The sequence below is a fragment of the Syngnathus typhle genome, linkage group LG6, assembly GCF_033458585.1.
Source record: "Syngnathus typhle isolate RoL2023-S1 ecotype Sweden linkage group LG6, RoL_Styp_1.0, whole genome shotgun sequence".
NCBI lineage: Eukaryota > Metazoa > Chordata > Actinopteri > Syngnathiformes > Syngnathidae > Syngnathus > Syngnathus typhle.
Genome location: NC_083743.1, coordinates 18,017,425 through 18,036,624, shown reverse-complemented (window position 1 = coordinate 18,036,624; position 19,200 = coordinate 18,017,425). Strand labels below are relative to the sequence as shown.

At 44.7% G+C, this 19,200-nt stretch overlaps 1 protein-coding gene across 7 annotated transcripts; it reads right to left on the bottom strand.

Moving 5' to 3' along the window:
• Positions 1-11,563: 11,563 nt before the first annotated feature.
• Positions 11,564-18,507, bottom strand: LOC133156129 (uncharacterized). 7 transcript variants are annotated; one of them, XM_061281914.1, is made up of 5 exons: positions 13,076-18,507; positions 12,947-12,995; positions 12,771-12,824; positions 12,528-12,640; positions 11,564-12,411 (listed from the first exon to the last, which is right to left on the bottom strand). In XM_061281914.1, the coding sequence occupies exon 1, from the start codon at positions 18,500-18,502 to the stop codon at positions 13,994-13,996; it is 4,509 nt and encodes a 1,502-aa protein (XP_061137898.1). In that variant the 5' UTR covers positions 18,503-18,507; the 3' UTR covers positions 11,564-12,411; positions 12,528-12,640; positions 12,771-12,824; positions 12,947-12,995; positions 13,076-13,993. The 7 variants fall into 7 exon arrangements, with proteins under 7 accessions (XP_061137898.1, XP_061137902.1, XP_061137903.1 ...); XM_061281918.1 differs by having other exon boundaries at positions 12,528-12,597; XM_061281919.1 differs by having other exon boundaries at positions 12,528-12,593.
• Between the last annotated feature and the right edge of the window lie 693 nt (positions 18,508-19,200).

Below are 19,200 nucleotides of genomic sequence, written 5' to 3'. Positions count from 1 at the left end.
CTCATAGCTTGGACAAACCAAAGCCGTATCTCATAGCTAGGACAAACCAAAGCCGTATCTCATAGCTAGGACAAACCAAAGCTGTATCTCATAGCTCGGAAAAACCAAAGCCGTATCTCATAGCTAGGACAAACCAAAGCCGTATCTCATAGCTAGGACAAACCAAAGCTGTATCTCATAGCTCGGAAAAAACAAAGCTGTATCTCATAGCTTGGACAAACCAAAGCCGTATCTCATAGCTAGGACAAACCAAAGCCGTATCAGCGCTTTTTTCTATGACTTACTTGTCCCCTTGGTCAACTGCCGGACCCCCGTCAATCCACCTCTGGCAGACGAAGGCAGACCTAAGATGCTGCAGCAAAGAATTTCTTTCCCAGGTCTTTCTTTACCAGGTCCTCCTAATGGACGCTGGCCCGTCGACGGTGTACAGCGCGTCGTCCTCCGTCAGCCAGATGAGGGGTATGAGGGTCCCGGGTTTCGGCACCAAAATGTTAGGGTGGTGCTCACTCTAACTTATTTTGCAAGAACCACACTGGAGACAAGTTAGTCGTTTTAGACACCTGCAGGCGGAGAGTTCACTCGTCGCTGTGCTTACAGCAATGGTCGAATGAAGTCTGACCCAGGCCTTTTCAGGTGCATATTTATTGAGAGAAACAGAGTGGGGTTGAAAGTGGGGGTGTGGGAACACACAGGATGGGGTGAAGCCGCTCCCCTGCTGATCAAAGCATAGCAGGGGGCCTTCTACGACTTTCTGTAAACAAAGCAACTTTGATTGCTTCCTCTGCATCTAGTCAATCAGTTGAAAAGATCTTAGCACTTTGGTCAACTACTTTTGTCTAGACAGGACAAGCTAGTTAAATTATTACAGGTTACATTCCAACATAATCATACGATGAAGATATTCTGCAAACCCTAACACATGACATTATAAGGTTTGCAGAATTTTATGAAACATTACTCTGATTGTCTTTTGTTATATTTTGGGATATTACATACAACACCAATGGAACAATGGATTTTAAAATTAACCACTCTGATGACTGGCATCCACTTTCACGTCAACAACTCTGCAAAGCCATCTCATTAAGTCTCCTGACTTTATTCAGAGCGCCTGGATATCAGAGCTAAAATCCAAACACCTCCAAGACCTTAATCGATCGATCGATATACTTGAGCACATTTCGTACATGGTGTGTAGCTCAAAGTGCTTTATATGAGTTAGAAAGAATGACGTGTTTGGCATGTCACAATAGGGATCCGCTCCACTGCCAATGAGTTAGCTTTGAGTCAATTGATGTGGATTTTTTGCGAGTGACGTATTTTTCGGACTAAAAGTCGCTCTGGAATACAAGTCGCATCAGCCATAAAATGCACAATATGGAAAAAAAAACATACATAAATTGCACTGGAGTATAAGTCGCAAAATCCAAGACCAAAAACAGGCATGAACCAGCAGCAACAGGCTAACGATACGGAATGCTGTGACATAAACACAAATGAGAAACTGAGAACGGGCCTGATGTAACATTAACACTTATTCAAGTAACTATAACATAAAAGACACCTTTATCAAACCATCTGTGTCACTCCAAATCATTAAAGCCATCGATCGAGTTCGTCCTCCTTGGTGTGAACAAGTCTGACGTCAGCAGCGCGTTGCAGTTCAAAATTTTCTACAGGCCCATATAACAATATATAAACTATGAAATACCCCTCCGTGAGTCGTCACCTTATCGTGGTGGAGAAGTTTGCGTGCCCCTATGATCCTAGGAGCCATGTTGTCTGGGGCTTCATGCCCCTGGTAGGGTCACCCATGGCAAACGGGTCCTAGGTGAGAAGCCAGACAAAGCACGGCTCACACGAGCCCCTTATGATGAACAAAATAAATAAATCTCGTTTTCCCTCGCCCAGACGCGGGTCACCGGGGCCCCCCTCTGGAGCCAGGCCTGGCTCGAAGGCGAGCGTCTGGTGGCCGGGAAACCATCACCATTGACCATTGACGGTGCTGTGGTGGAGAGAGTGAGCAGCGCCAAGTTCCTGGGGGTGCACATCAGTGAGGATCTCTCCTGGTCCACCAACACCGCATCACTGGCAAAGAAAGCCCAGGGCCGCCTGTACTTCCTGCGGAAACTCAGGTGAGCGAGCGCTCCTCCGGCCGTCATGACTGCATTTTACCGCGGCACCATTGAGAGCTTCCTCTCCAGCTGTATTGCTGTTTGGGGTGGCGGCTGCACTGACTACAACTTGAAGGCCCTGCAGCGCATAGTGAACACGGCTGGTAAGATTGCTGGTGCTTCGCTCCCCTCCTTGAAGGACATTTACACCTTCCATCTCACCCGCAAGGCGACCACGATTGTGAGTGATGTGAGTCACCCCGCTCACTCTTTGTTCGGTCTTCTGCCCTCTGGGAAGAGGTACAGAAGCCTGCGCTCCCGTACCACCAGACTCTCAAACAGCTTCATACTCCAGGCTGTTAGGATCCTGAACTCGCTCCCTAGTTCTGCGTAGCGTCCTGTACTTTTACTGTCTGTACTGTCTGTATGCACACTGGCTCTTATTTGTTGTGTTATCTGTTTATTTATTATTTATCATTACTCTTATTATTTATTGTTTGTGCCTTTTTGTTTATGATGTTTTCTACTTCTGCGCTATGCTTGCTTATGCTCCTCTTATTTATCGTGTTATCTGTTTATTTATTATTTATTCATCACTCTTACTATTGATTGTTTGAATTTTTGCCTTCTTGTTTTTATATTGTGTCGCGTACTTGTATGTCTATCGTGTTATGTGTCTCGTCACCGTGGGAGAGAGAAAAATGTAATTTCGGTCTCTTTGTGTGTTGGGACATGTGGAGAGATTGACAATAAAGCTGACTTTGACTTTGACTTTATCACCCCTATGGACAGTGCTTCTAACACATCCAGAAGGTCACGGAGTTCTTCTAAGTCAGGGGCATCATCACTGTCATCAGCTCGTGTAAAGATTGAAGCAGAAAAGGCAGCTCTTCTGGAACGTGCTGCTGGGCTAAAGAAAAAACACGCTCTTGAGCTGCAAAGGATGCGAGTCCAGGGTGAAATAGAACAGAGCGCCATAGAAATTGACATTGCTGCAGCAAATGCAAAAGTGAAGGTTTTAGAGAATTACAAAAAACAAATACTGTTTTTTCCGTGTATAGTGCGCCCCCATGTATAATATGCACCCTGAAAATGGCATGCTGATGCTGGAAAAAAGCCTGTACCCATGTATAATACCCAATTTTTATGAATTTTTTTTATGACATTTTTTTATTTTATTTTTTTTTTATGTCCCAATGATCGTCACACACGCAGGGAGGCAATGGGTCCCATTTTTATAGTCTTTGGTATGGTCTCAACTAGGCTGGATGTAATTTTTTTTGTTGGCGTTGATTTCTCCGACTGCCCATAAACGCACCACCGCGCTCCGTGCGCGCACGGGAAAGAGGCATGCGGACGTGAAAAAGGCGGCTCTGTATGGGAGAGACGTTGAAGAGGAATGAAAACACCCTTGGAAACCAAAACTTGGTGATTTCAAGTTTCATTTCGAGGGACATTTGTCACGTCTCGTCCCCAGTTTTGCTATGTGTCTAGGTTGCCATAGTTTCTGTTCGCGTCGCCCCTCTCTTCCTTTATCACCTCAATCGATGTAACGTGTTTTGTATTTAAGTCCTGTCTGCCCCTCGCTCACCGTCGGATCATTGCATGTGTTACTGTCATGATGTCTGTTTGCTTTCTGTTCCTGTCTTTGGTAATGTCACCCTGTCTTTTTGTTCCACGACTTTGTCGGTCAGTCCTGTTGTTGGTTTTGTTTTCTTAAAAAAAAAAAAAAAAAGTTTGTACCCATGTATTATGCGCACCCCAGATTTTAGGACAATAAATTCGTTAAATTTTGTGCACTATACACGGAAAAAAACGGTAGAAATAAAAGGAGGCTCTGTTTGTCGATCAGAACCCATGGATAGCATGAATTCTTACCTGGAGGCGCGTGGAAAGGAAACTTATATAGAACCGGAGATTTCAATTGAATATGCAAATATACACACTGTCCCCAAGACTCCTCTTCAAATGCTTACAGCACAAAGACAAACCCAATTCCCCTATCAATTACCTTCTAAGCAACCTCAGACTACAGCTGCCACCTCCATAGCAGCTGGTGTAGCAGCCCCTTCCATTCCTACGGCTGCTGCTTCCACTCCCAATATGGTAGCAGCTACCTCTGCTCCCACTGTGGTAGTAGCCACCCCTGCCCTCATGACAGCAGCAGCTAATCTAACCTCACACTCTGCACAGCCAATTACGAATAGCGGTTTAAGTGACATTGCAAACCTCTTTATGCAGCAACAGCGGTTATCTTTGCTTCCCACTAGGGCAGTGCTTCTCAATTATTTTCTGTTACGCCCCCCCTAGCAAGAAGAAATCTATTCGCGCCCCCCCCCCACCGTGACTATCCTAACTTGTCTTGTAAGTCGTAAAATGTTGCACTGTCGCAAACGTGACAGAAGTAACAATGAGAGCGCCACTGCCCCCTGCTGTAGTAAACGCGCAATTACACTTTATTCTAGTACTGCCAAAAAAAAAGCCTGTTCCCCAGGGTCACACGCGCCCCCCCAGGAATAGCACCGCGTCCCCCCAAGGGGGGCGCGCCCCACTATTTGAGAAGCACTGCACTAGGGATATACCTGTGTTTGATGGGGAACCTTTGAAGTTTAGGCCTTTTATGCAAGCATTCGTGCATGGAATTGAAAATAAGGCTATAAGTAATCAAAACCGCTTGTATTACCTGGAGCAATACACTTCTGGCCAATCAAAAGAACTGGTGAGAAGCTGTTTGCATATGAGTGCAGGTGGTGGTTATGCAGAGGCTAAACGATTGCTGGAGTACCATTATGGTGACAAGATTAAGCTTACTAATGCATACATGGAGAAAGCCATGAACTGGAGCACCCTTAAGGCAGAAGACGGAAAGGCATTGTAAAGTTATGCACTCTTCCTTCGAGCATGCTGCAACCTGTCTCGAAGTCTGCAGGATATGGAGGAGCTTAGTCTACCCTCTAACCTGAGGCTTCTTGTCTCAAAGCTTCCTATTAAGTTGAGGGAAAGATGGCGGTCAAGAGCATTTGACATCATGGAGCAGAGACAAACCGAGGCTACCTTCTCTGACCTGGTTACCTTTATTGAAAGACACGCCAGGATCATGGAAGATCCTCTCTTTGGTGACATCCAACAGCCACTTTCCACAAAGAAGTTCCTGCAACCTAAACCCACATCAGATTCCAAGCTTCCATTTAAAACCAAAGGTAGTTTTGTAACTGCTGTGGCAAATACTTCCGCCTCGGCCAAAAATGATGTCCCGAAGCAACAATCAGCTAATAACAAGTCTCCTGTTACAAGCAGTTGTGCGATTTGTAATGAAACGCATTCATTGACTTCATGTAAAGAGTTGCTCTCTAAGACACATGAAGAGCGTGTTGAAATTTTGAAGAGAAAAGGTGGTTTTTTTGGCTGTTTGGTAAAGGGCCACTTGAGCAAAGATTGTAAACGGCGCCTTACTTGTTCTGTGTGTTCTAAAAGGCATCCAGACATACTGCATATTCAAAGGACAGCTGATGGAATCACAGACCACAAGGGGAATCCCAGTGGATCTGAAATGGCAATAAATAGTGGATTGGTCTCACTGTAAAATGGAAGCATTGGATCCAGTGACGATCATTGCACCTTAGCTATTGTACCCGTTCAAGTGAAGCTGAGTAAGTCCAACCATGTTGTCCAGACGTATGCATTCCTTGATCCAGGCAGCTCCGTCACATTTTGCACTGAGAGTCTCCGACGACGTCTAAATGCAAGAGGTAGAAATCACAGGATCCCTTTGCGAACTATGGGTCGAGAAAACCCACCGACAGCATCGTTGTCAGCGGCTTAGAAGTAAGCAGTGGAAGGGAAATTGTTCTATGGACTGCCGGATGTTTACACACAGAAAGAAATCCCAGTCAGCAAAGGCCACATACCAAAGCAGAAGGATGTGAAGAAATGGCCACACTTGAAGGATGTATTTCTGCCTACCATTGATGCTGACATCGATCTCTTGATTGGAACAAATGTGCCCAAACTCATGGAGCCGTGGAGGGTGATTAATAGTAACGGCAACGGACCTTTTGCAACCAAAACCCTGCTGGGCTGGGTTGTCAGTGGTCTCCTCCATGATGAGCACACAAGTCTGAGTAACCAAGGCAAGCCATATGTTTACACCAATCGGATTGCTGTGGAAATTGTACGTGACCTTCTGGTGCAGCAACTGAACCATGACTTTCCGGAGAGTGCATATGAAAAGGAAGAAATGTCTCAAGAGGATCTGAGATTTCTAAACATAATGAACACCTCAGTCAAAGTAAAAGATGGACACTATCAATTGCCGCTGCCATTTAAAGGACATCCCAGAATGCCCAACAACCGTATGATGGCAGCGCAGCGGGCTGAGCCTTTGAGGCGCAAGTTTGAAAGGAACACCATTTTTTGGGAAGAATACGCATTGTTCATGAACACCATGGTGAAATGTGGACATGCTGAACTCGTACCAAACCAGGAAGAGCCAATACAGAATGGCAAAGGGTGGTACATACCCCATTATGGAGTACGTCATCCCAAAAAAGGAAACTTGCGAGTGGTTTTTGATTGCTCCGCATCTTACCAAGGAACATCTCTCAACAATGAACTCTTGAAGGGCCCAAATCTTACAAACTCCTTAATTGGTGTCCTGTTACGTTTCTGTCATGGGAATGTAGCTATACTGGCAGATGTAGAGAAGATGTATTATCAGGTAAAGATACCACCAGAGCATGTTGACTTTTTGCGCTTCTTGTGGTTGGAGGATGGCAACACTTCTCAGCCTCTCATGGAATACAGGATGACAGTGCACATCTTCGGCGCAAAATCATCAGCCAGTTGTGCCAGTTATGCCTTAGAGAGGACAGCTGAGGATAACAAAGGGAGTTTTTCAGCTGAAGCAGTGAACACAGTCCTCAACAACTTCTATGTTGATGATTTGCTGAAGTCCGTGGATACAGAGACCAATGTCATTCAACTGTGCAAGGAGTTGAAAGCTCTGTGTGCAGCAGGAGGTTTCAATCTCACCAAGTGGTCCAGTAACAGCCGAAACGTCTTGGTCCACATTCCTGAATGTGAAAGGGCTAAGGGAGTGAAGGACTTGGACCTAGACCTGGATGACCTGCCACTAGAAAGGACCCTTGGTGTGCACTGGAGTGCAGAAGATGACGTCTTCAAATTCCACGTGGCTCTCAAAGAGCAACCATGCACCAGGCGAGGTATCCTGTCCACGGTTAGTTCAATCTATGGCCCGCTAGGATTTCTTGCCCCAGTGACTTTTCCAGCAAAACATCTGTTGCAGGAACTTTGTAGGCTGAACCTTACCTGGGACGAAGACATACCGAACACTCATGCACAATCCTGGAAACGTTGGCTGCATAGCCTTCGGACTCTTACAGCCTTCAACATCACCCGCAGTTTCAAACCAAAGAACTTTGGAAAAGTTGAACATGCACAATTGCACCACTTTTGCGATGCAAGTGAAGTAGGATATGGCATGGTGACGTATCTGAGGTTGGTCAGCAGTAAGGAGCAGGTACATGTGAAGTTTGTGATACGGAAATCAAGAGTGGCACCGTTGAAATTTATGACAATCCCACGTCTGGAGCTGACTGCTGCAGTGCTGGCAGTTCGTGTAGAAGGGATGCTCGTAGATGAATTAAAAATGGACTTGGAACCATCCGTGTTTTGGACAGACAGTACGACAGTGTTGAAATACATAAAGAATGACAATAGACGATTTCACGCATTTGTTGCAAATCGTGTAAATGCAATCAGAAGCAGGTCTGATGTATTACAGTGGAAACACATTGCTGGAAAATTGAACCCAGGAGACTATGCATCCCGCGGATTAAACACTGCAGACTTTCTGAAAGGCAACAACTGCATCAATGGTCCCAAATTCCTGAAAGACTTAACCCAGCACTGGCCCAACGTACCTGTCGACCTTGCTATTCCTCCAGATGACATGCCACGTTAGCCAGTACCCATGATCCAACTAGTGTGTTGCTGAATTACTTCTCCACTTGGAATAAACTCAGAAGAGCCGTTGCCTGGTTCCTGAAGCTAAAGAGTTTGTTCACACAATGTGTTCTCAAAAGAAAGGGGGCCTTAAAGGCAGACATGGTAGGCCCTAAGACACTCTCTGTTCAAGACCTGGAAGAGGCAGAAGAAGCCATTGTGAAGTTGTGCCAAAATCAAGGATTTCCACAGGAGATGGCATGCTTGCACAACGGAAGGAATGTCAACTAGAAAAGCTCCATCTTCAGACTGGACCCAGTCCTTGACCATGGCTTACTGAGGGTTGGTGGTCGCCTGAGCAGGATGGCTATGCCAGAGGTACCAAAACATCCAGCTATCTTGCCTAAAAGGCATTACGTTTCTGAGCTTCTGCTTCAACACATTCATCAGCAAGTTGGCCATTGTGGCAGTAATCACATCTTGGCAAGTTTAAGGCAAAAATATTGGATTCCTTGTGCAAATTCTCTTGCAAGGGAAATTGTGAACAATTGTGTCCCCTGCAGGAGGAACTTTGCACGTGCCGGTGAGCAAAAGATGGCCGATCTGTCAATTGATTGTTTAACCCAGGGGTGGGCAAACTTTTTGACTCGCGGGCCGAACTGGGTTCTAAATTTGGACCGGAGGGCCGAACCAGGAGCAGATGGACGTAGTGTTTGTGTGAAGTAATATAAGGGACCTGTAAAGGTCATTGCATAATTTTTTTTGGCCTTTAGTAGGTAATAAAGCATGGATATTCCAAATAAGTTTTTTGAAAACAAATGCATTTATTAACAGCATTAAAAAATAATAATAATAATAATTCACTAAAAAACTGCTATCAGTGATTTTTTGCTAGTGCGTCATAGTCTGGAGTAAAATTTGTTGTGGCAATTCTTAGGAGAGATCCGAGGTGTTGGTCCGTTTACCTCGATCTGTGGCGGGTTGATGTTGACGTTCATGAACGTCACGTCGCGTACGTCGAGCCAAATTGGCCACTCTCTTTTAAAAACTCGGCACTGTGTCCACCTTGCTTTTTTCCTTGGGCGACTCATTTTAATGGAAGGATTCCAGGGGAAGGTTTGTGGGTGGCTTTAGCACAAAACTGCATCTGAAAGCTCAGCGTGCAAATTACAAGAATGCGTTCGTCACAGCCCACGCTCTAAATTTGGGACTGATACAAATAGAGCGCGAGTGCGCCATGTACTTGTGAGTGTGCACCGAGCTTTCTGACACGGCTTCCGGTAGTAAATGCGCAGGCGAGCGCTTCCCCATCTACTGGGGAAACCCAGTCATTGCAGGCAAAATGACCAAAAAAAAAAGTTTAATAATACAATTTGTTCAGGGTTGGCGGGCCGGATTAAACGGTCCCGTGGGCCGGATGTGGCCCGCGGGCCGTAGTTTGCCCACCCCTGGTTTAACCCCTTACCTCCCTCCATTCTCACATGTTGGAGTGGATTACTTTGGACCAATAGAGGTGCGAAGAGGGCGTGGCATGGCAAAACCTTATGGCGTGCTATTTACTTGCCTGACTACTAGAGCAGTCCATTTGGAAGTAGCACACTCGTTGGATACAGACTCTTGCGTGAATGCGTTTAGGCTAGGGGTGTAAATCGCGGGTTTTGTCACGATACGATATCATATCGATACAAAGAACTGAGATACGATATTTGCCGATATCTTAAAGCCTGCTGCGATTCATTCACGATATATCACAATATAGTGCTCTACGATCGATTATTATTATTTTTTTTTAAATAAAAAATATAGAACAATATCCTGATTTATAACAATTCATACGCAAAATCAACAAGGTACTGCAAAGTCTTTATTTAGGAAATTACAAGAGTATTGTAGTATCCTGAACTCGCTTCCCTGTTCTGCGTAGCGTCCTGTACTTTTACTGTCTGTATGCACACTGGCTTTTATTCGTTGTGTTATCTATTTATTTATTATTTATTGTTACTCTTATTATTTATTGTTTGTGCCTTCTCGTTTTTTATATTGCGTTGTTTACTTGTATGTCTATCGTGTAATATGTCTTGTCACCGTGGGATAGGGAAAACGTAATTTCGATCTCTTTGTGTGTCTCGGCATGTGAAGATGTTGACAATAAAGCAGACTTTGACTTTTTTTGACTTTGATACAAAGTGCGTATTTTAACACTGAACTTTGATGTCGTGTTTTTTCTTTAAATGTGCGGCGAGATTTGTGCTCCCTGAATATTTGATCACCGCATGGCAGGATTTACAAACTGCACGTGTCTTGTCCGTTGAGCCATCTTTTCTTTGGAATCCAAAGTGCTTCCAAACAAATGACTTGAAGCCTAAAGGGGAGCAAATTTCCTCGTCTTTTTGGACACTAGCCATAGCACCAGCCCAGGAGCCACGTACTAGTTGTCAACTCCCCTTTCACGTGCCTGCTCTGCTCACAACACAACGCCGCGCACTGCTCCCTGCTCCCGGAAAGAGGAAGCAAGCAACAATGAACTGGATTTCAAAATAAAGTCGCGTCTAATGTCCGAGGTCAAACACGGCGATATAAATCGATGTTTACCTTTAGCATCGATGCCAATAAATCGTAGAGCATTATATCGATTAATCGATGTGTATCGATGTATCGTTACACCCCTAATAGATAACTCTTTATTGTCATTGTCACATGTACAACAAAATTAAAAATGCCAAACGATCATTGAATCTGCTAAAATATTTCAAAAAAAAAAAAATTTAAAAAAAAAAAAAAAAAACAGCTAAAAGTTTATATAGACTAAAACAACACAAAAGCTCCAGCTCAGTGGCCTAGTGGTAGAATGTCCACCCTGGAACCGGAAGGTTATGAGTTCAAAACCCAGCCAGGTCATACCAAAGACTAATAAATTAGGACCCATTGCTGCAAACAATCACAGCAATGTGAATAAAATCCGGAAGTAGGAAACACAGTCAATTCACTTCTTTTTTTCTTCCAGACACCACAATAAACCGTCAAGACATCAAATTTTTACTGATTCAATGAACATGAAAAAAAAGAAAAAAGAATAAAATGGATAGACTGGATTTGATTTAAATATGTTCAAATTGACATTTTCGCAAAACACGATACACCAAACCAAGTTGGCTATTTTTGGGTTCAACAAAATGATTTATTTTTTCCAGCTGAACGAAAGACAGTAGTGGGGTAAAAGTACTGTATTTGACTTGAAAAAGTTAGGTTTGAGCATGTGAATGCTGTTTTTTATTATTAATGTTAAAGTCAGTGGTGTGGCATTATCGTATGTTGAAACTAATACATATATATAGTGCGTTAGAGGAGGTCTTGCGTAATGTTGTCAGTGGGGTGCGCTGTGTTGCGCAAGAGGGATTGTACCGCTATGTGAGACGAGTGGGGAAAAATAAAAAGTTGCTGAATAAAAAAGTACATTAGCGTTCATCTCTACTCCGCATAAACACAAGTGTTTTTTTAGTTTTTTTATTTAATAATTCAACTGTAGCATGATTGCAGATGGTATTAGACAGACTTGAGTTACATATACAATAGATAATGTAAACATGGTTTGAGGCAAAGAAATGTATAAAGTCCAACAATTGTGCAAATCAAAATGATTACAACTTCAGAGTTCAAAGCATTGCCCAAAAAGTAACCAAATAAATGTATGATTAAACAATAAATAAGCAATCAAACAAATAAATACATAAATAAAGGAGAACAGAAAACAGACTGTACGTATTTGAGACTTAATAGAGTAAAACCAGAGGGGCAAGTTTCCAACAGTCAAAGGCCAGGCAATACCCAAGAAGATACAATAAAAACATGGAGGTGAGGGAAAGCAGCAAAACTAAAAAGGGCTTCCTGACAATTTTCCATAGAAGTCAAGTCAAGTAAAATATATTTACATAGCCCTAAATCACAAGCAGTCTCAAAGGGCTTCACAAAGACAAATTAGCAATTATTCTCAAAGCATCCCCTGATCTTAAGCTCCCAAAAGGGCAAGGAAAAACTCATAAAAAAACCCACCAGGGGAAAAATGAGAAACCTTGAGAAGGGACCACAGATGGGAGGATCCCCCTTTCAGGATCACCAGGCTGCAATGGATGCAGAGAGGGCACATAAAAGACAGCATGTTAAAAATAAAAAAGGTAGATGTCAGAGTCAAAGCGAAGAGCTGCCAGAGGTGCCCTTGATTGTTCCGTAGAAGAATCAGCGGAAGTCACGATTGCCACGCTGGTTTGAGAGTTTGCGTTCCATGATGCCGGCCTCCATCGTACGAGTCTTTTTGAAAGACTTGGCTGTCGCTGTGCTACAATATAATATCATTATGAACTCATTTTTGAAAATCACATTACAATACTTCAAAAACATGTACAACTATCATCCATGTACTAAAGAGTGAATGACGTGAACACATTCACAAACCTGTGTCATTTCCCTGGCAAGACAGGCCAAATCCCATCAAGGTTGAGTACCGCAGGGGCCAAACTCCTGTCTTGACAAAGGGAGCACGTGGAGTTAGAGGACACACGGAAAAACTGAAACAACAAACATTGAGTTGGTGAGGATACGAGTTGAAAAACATTTAAAATTAAAGGGGGTGTTTCGTGACAATAGTCAATAAAATATTTGTTGGCTACACACAGAAGAATAAGTCTTGCTTCTCACCTCCCTGGTTTGGGAGTCATTGGTCCACGCAGAAAGTTTTTGCATCCTCAAGGTCTTTGTGGAGAAAAGAAAAGGACAATCCAAGTAAAGTGATTAAAAATGTACAATTCTGCAGAAGCTTGGCTACGAATTGCAAAATGTTACAATGATACAATAAGGTGATACGTCATGCTTACCTCTGGTCTCCATTGTGGGATGAACTGCTTTCGCCAGATAAAAGAAACTCTTAAAATACAGACGAGTGAAACAGAAGCATTTAGTGTTTTCAGAAAGGGAAAAAACATGTTTATTGATGAGCAACTTACCTCGTCTGTTTTCTCTTCTCGCCTCGTGATTATGACGTTAAAAAGAATTGAAAATAATGATAAAAAAAATAAAGTTTAAAAGGCCTTTCCTGAAGTTTAAAAAGTCACCCCTTAACTCGTCTGGGAGTTAATTTAGAAAATGTAAACATTTTAAAAGTTAAAAACTTGAAAAGTCCATCCCTGAAGTCATCTTTAAAATTTGATGTTAGAATGAATAAAATGCAGAAAGTTAAAAAGTCGCCTCTTAGCTCATCTATGAGTTCATTTACAAAAGTTAAACATATTAAAAGTTACAAAGTTTGAAAGTTAAATATTTAAATAGTTCAAATTTTTAAAAGTGTCAAATTTAAATCAAGTTGAGTTAAGGGAGGGCTTTTTAAAATTTTAAAAGCCTTCCCTTTGACGGACGATGAGATGGACTCTCCCGTCGATCCCGCAGACGAGTAGACTAGCAGTTATTTCCGCAAGTCTTATTTAGGTGTCAACGGCCGTGCCGTCCCCTCGCCACCCTCTCGCCCTCAGAGAGTCGTTTGCCCAGCAGGTGCCGATACTGCCACATGCATGGGCAGCCCAAGAAGGTGCAGCTTCCCAGCTGGTTGAGCGACTCAACTTGATTTACATCTACAGACACGAGTTCAGCCACTTAAAATATCAGCATAATATATAAATCGTCATTTATACTATCAGCGTAAAATATAAAGTGCATCACTATTCACATTGGTCGTTAGTATTGTTTTCTATACAATTGCGAGGTTTCTGCCTAATGCCAACATTACATTTGCCTTTCTGAGCCACCTACGCCTCCGATACCATCTCATCTCAATTCAACAAATCGCCCACCGCACACCGCCACTTACGCCATCCGATTTCCGTCCTTGTTAATTTTCCAAATGCTGAAATACACAATTTAGATTTGACTTACCTTTCAGTATTCAAAACACAGAAAACAGGATTATGATAGCTGTAGTACGTTTGCAGGACACCTGAATAAAGAGCACACTGAGGTCGAGAGACAAAAATTAGGTCGATCAATGTGTTTTTGTCAGTGGTAGCAGTGGTTATGAGCTGCGTGTAACCCTTTGAGCAAAACAGTTCAAGGACGGGCTTGTACGAGGCGGAGAGCGCATCTTCGTTAAAATCGCCACATACCAAGATCTGATGATGGTCCATGACTTCAAGGTAACGTAACAGGTTTTCCAAGCTTGGCAGAAATGCGCGCAGACTGTGGCCCGGAGGCCTGTAAACGGCAGCAATCAACAAATTGATGGGAGCCTCGAGTTTCACCGCAACAAATTCGATATCGGTCACACCCTGTACGTATTTCTTTTCCTGGGCCGCGATGTGACTTTTGACACAAATACCTATGCCGCCACCAAGTTTTGTCGCCAAGTCGGGACAGGTTGTATAAGAATCACTTCGATTCCTGTGAAACATGGTATAGCCTTCCAAGCAGGCAGCTGCAGATCCTCGGAGGTGTGTTTCTGTGAGGCACAAAACATCAGCAAAACGCAGTTCGTGGTGACACGCAATATCCTGCACGTGACAAGACAGCCCTTCGGTGTTATGATGGACGACGATCAGGTCCTTTGCTTTATCCACCCTCGGCATCACGTGAAACAGGGGCATCACACCGTCCAAAGAATCCTCTGTCATCTCAGCAAGAGCAGCAGTGATTTCCGGATTTGCATGAATTCTTCTCTCATCCATATGCAGAATATGAAGACCGCTGAGCGAAGTCACTCTACTCAGAGCTACGTAGCCCATGCCGTGTTCGAAAACGCCTTTCAGCGAAACCGCGGCCTCTGATGTTGTCATGCCTTGTACCTTATGGATCGTGCAAGCAAAAGCAAGCTTAACGGGAAACTGGCGGCGCACCACTCCGGAATTCTGCATCTTCTCCTCCTGTCTGTCAATGAACACAGAATTCGCAGCACTTCTCGTCTTAGTGACAGAGTCTAGTTCCAGCCCGAGTTTCTGTACACGCGCTTCGTTTGGGTAATTCACCAATTGCACAACTTTTGCAAATGTCCCGTTGCACAGACCTGCTTGAACATCAATATTGCGTGTGATCATAACGCGGGCGCCGACGGCGACTTTGATCGAGTCAGGCAACCCGTTCTTAGGTCCTTGGACAGGGGTCGCTTCCCTTGCCATTCTGCCGGTTTTTTTGTCTTTCTTGTAGTCATCCGCGTCAATTTGCACAACGTCCTTATGAAGCAGATTCAGCATCGCGGAATTATGGCCGTCTACCTGCTTATTGGTGGCAAAAATATGCAGAATATTCTTTGGACACGTTACTGGAGAAGCGTACCTCGTAGCAAGCAGAGATGCGTCCGGTTCCGACAGTTTGCGAGACTTGTCTTTGACGCGGAGTCTGTTCAGCACTTCGGCAAAGGCGGCATCATCTTTCTGCCTCATGATGTCCGTGAGCGTGATCTTTTTGAAGTTGTCACGCCAGTGGTCCAGCCGAGTAGGATCGTACACGCACAAAGGTTTGGATTGTCTCACAGGAGGGAGCTGAAAGAAATCTCCGACAGCAAGCACAGACATACCGCCAAAAGGTAAATCGATTCCTTTGATTTGTTTCAATCTGGTATTCACGTAGGCAAAAAGGTCTTTTGACACCATGGAAATCTCGTCGATAATGAGTATTTCAGCGATCGAAAGCTCCGCTCGGACTTCGTCCAGTTTGTTGCCCAGGCCTTGATACGGGGGTCTGAGACTTCTTGGCAGTTTGAAGAGAGAATGCAAAGTGGTCCCTGAAATGTTAAATGCCGCCGTACCGGTGAAGGCTGCGAGAACAACCGTCTGTTTGCAAATGTCCGCTTCCTCAGCCAGTCGTGGTAGTCTGAGCAGTATTTTCGTGGCCTCTGCGTGGATACATTTGATCAGATGCGATTTGCCGGTCCCGGCGCCACCGTTGACATAGTAGAAAAACTGCTCGATCGGCTTTGAGCTACAAACACGTTTCACGCACCAATCTCGGACCTTATAGAACACGGACGCTTGTTTTCGGTTCAGGTTTCGATACATACCGCGTAACACCGTGGGATCGATGGCAGCAGGTTCAGCCACAATAGCCGTTTCTCTCGTCGCCGATCTCACATTATAGTCGGGGACATTTTCCTCCGCGTTCTCAGTCGGGTCGTCTCTCGCGTTGATTTCCTCAATGCATTCGAGTCTTTGCAGCTCACTCTCGGGAGCCAGGTGGCACCATTCGTTTACATTGAGCCCACTTTCCTCCAACTCTCTGATGGCATCGTCAATGTCTCCACTGTGTCTCTCGTACGTTTTTCTGTTCCTCTTGACGATTTCAGACACGCGCTCCACATGGTCGGCGTACGGTAACTGTACACAGGCGTGCTCGTGGAACAACTGAGAGGTGGGAAAGCGTTCAGATTTCAACTGGCAATCAGCACGATGAGGCAGGTATAGCTTGAGCAAGGTGCGGTGATATTCCTCTGGATTCTTTTGTTCTGAGAATTTACAATATTTGATGACCGCAGGTTTTTCTGTTCTTTTTTGTACAAACCCCATATCGTTCAGCAGGCGCAAAACGTTTTTACCTTTGACTTGTTTACCGTAAACAATTCTGCACCTTGATGCGAAATCAGCCAAGCACATTACTTCAAATTCCTCCGTTTGAGGTCTGCATTTATATTTGTCCGGCAGCCCAGTCATCCACACTTCGTGCGAGTCCTGGGTTTTGCCCTCAAGCAGCGAGAGAGGATAACTCATTTTCAGCGCATCGTCACTCGTTTGTACAAATACCACCATGCGGGAGGACTGTTTCATATGCAGGCCGCATGCGCGCGCCACACACTCCTGAGCACTCACTTCTCTCTTCTTGGAGTACGCTTGCATAATTTGTTTCATTTCGTCGTTCTCGTTGACATTTTCGTTGCGGGAGTTCTCAATAACCGATTTCAGATATTGGCTCAGACTGTGTTCCGCTTTGCTGATGTAGCTGCAGATGTATGCGATGCAAGAATAGGCATTCAGGATGTATTGGATGTCCAGATTTCCATCCCAGGCAAGAAGCAAATGGCGGTTGTAGTAGTTGACCCAGCAGTCTTTGGGTTCTCGCTTAAGCACGACAGAACTCGACGAGGCCGTCAGGTGCAAACAGTTCACAAAGTCGTCACCGGTGAGCTCGCATTTAGCCAGTAGCTGAGGCAAAGTCAGGGACGAGGTTTCAGGCTCATTCAGGAGATTTAGCACGGGAACAAGCTTGGCGTTGGCCGCCGAGCGATTCTCCACGTGTCGATCTCGATTGTCATCGTCTACGGGCGCAGGTCTGATGATCGTTTCATGGCACGGTTGTTTGGGGAATCCAAAACGGCAATTTGCACCCTGGCGTTTGACACACGTTTTGGAGTGACCTTTGCTGTGCATCTGAACCTCTGTGACTTTTTTGTACAATTCGGGTTCCTTTTGCGGGTCCGGCAGCTCAGCGGAGATGTAGCGGGATACAAAATCACAGATGGCTTTGTCTGAGGATTCCTCAAATACAGGGGCACCTTTAACCCATATGAGGCAATGAATGTGAGGACTTCCTCTGTGCTGAAACTCTAATCGGTAAAAGTAGTCAACCACTTCACCAATCGGTTGCGCCGGAGAGAGGATCAAATCTCTGAACAGAGCTTCCACACGTTTGTCAAACATGCGCATTGTCGTCACCGGATTGCCGCGTAGAATTTCGCACTTGGTAGCCCAGTCCAATCCAGCAAAATTCACTACTTCACCTTGTTGCGCTTTAATGGCAGTGATGACCTCTTCCCAACGCATTTCAGCAGCAGAAAATGTGCAAAAGAACGTGGGTGCACCCAGCTGTCGGATCATTGCAAAAAGATCTTTGGTGGTTCTCTCCCAATAGGCTGGCGTGCCTCTCAGTGGCGTCATGAAGCGGACGGCGTCTTTGCTGCGCACCAGTTTTTCAACTTGACGTTTGTCCTGAAGCATAGCGTTGGTAATTCTCCGACCATCTCGGGTAAACGGTTTACCTTTGCGTAGCTGTATTGACATGCTCGACGGCGCCTGGTAGATTTCGGTCACAAACTGAGCAAAGAACAAGTAGGTCGGATCCCTCGCAAAACGTTCATCCACACAACACAGTCGGGTTTTGAAATACTTGCTCGGTGTGAGTTTTATCGGTCTCTCTTCATCGAGCGTGTTTTGCCCGGTCGGGAACTGCACTGGAAAAGCCATGGCCTCGAGTTTGGGAGTCTTGAAAAAGCTTACTGGGTTATTTCTTTCTGCAGGAGCAACAGAGTAAATGCCCTCAGTAAAACTCATAATTTCCTCTGACACGTCACTCGGTTGGAGACACGATTCAAGTATAACTCCACCGTTAGGTTGATCACCATCTTCTAGATTTCCTTGTTGCTGATTGTTACCCCTGTTGACATTTTGTAACTCACTGTTCATTCCACGCAGAGCTTCACTCTCAAATCTGTATACCTCCTCCAGGGCTTCCTCATTGTACTCAATGTCGCTAATTTCCGCTTCATCTGAGCCGCTCTCGTCATCAGTGAGGGTTGGGTCGCAAAGGTCCGGATCGTCGCGGATAGTTATGCTTCTGTATTGCGGATGAATTCAGTTTTATCAGAGCGCTCATTAGCTTGGACCAAGTGACAGTTTGAAAAAACTGATGGCCTTTGTAGCAAAGTCGTCTCTTCAGTTTCACTCTCAACATCTGCGACTTACTTCTTAATCTCGGCAAGGCATTGACTGTCTCCTGTACTTCCGACGGCACGCACACAACATTTCCGCGAATGGCTCGTTGTTGACCTTTGGGAAGCGGTACAATTTTGGCAAACGCTATGCATTTGGAAATGAGGTGTCTCTCTAATATGTTCAATCCACGCAGTTCTGTTGGAATATCAGCTAGCGTGAGATTGTTTGCAACAGCGATTGCTGGCATTTTACCATCTTTGAGATGTGTGTGGCAGGTGTGACATATCCACTCTAGTTTTCTTTCAGCCGGTACTCTACACGACGTATGACATTCATCGTTACAAATATGAACAAGTTGTCCCGTGAGACAACGTGCAACAACATCTCGGTTCTGCTTATAAAGGAGACGCCGACAAGACGGTACCTGGTTGGGAAATAAGGCTCTGTGG

Bases quoted from the DNA above. Each gene is read 5' to 3' on its own strand.
- LOC133156129 (XM_061281916.1), bottom strand. From the start codon at position 18,502: ATGAACAGTGAGTTACAAAATGTCAACAGGGGTAACAATCAGCAACAA.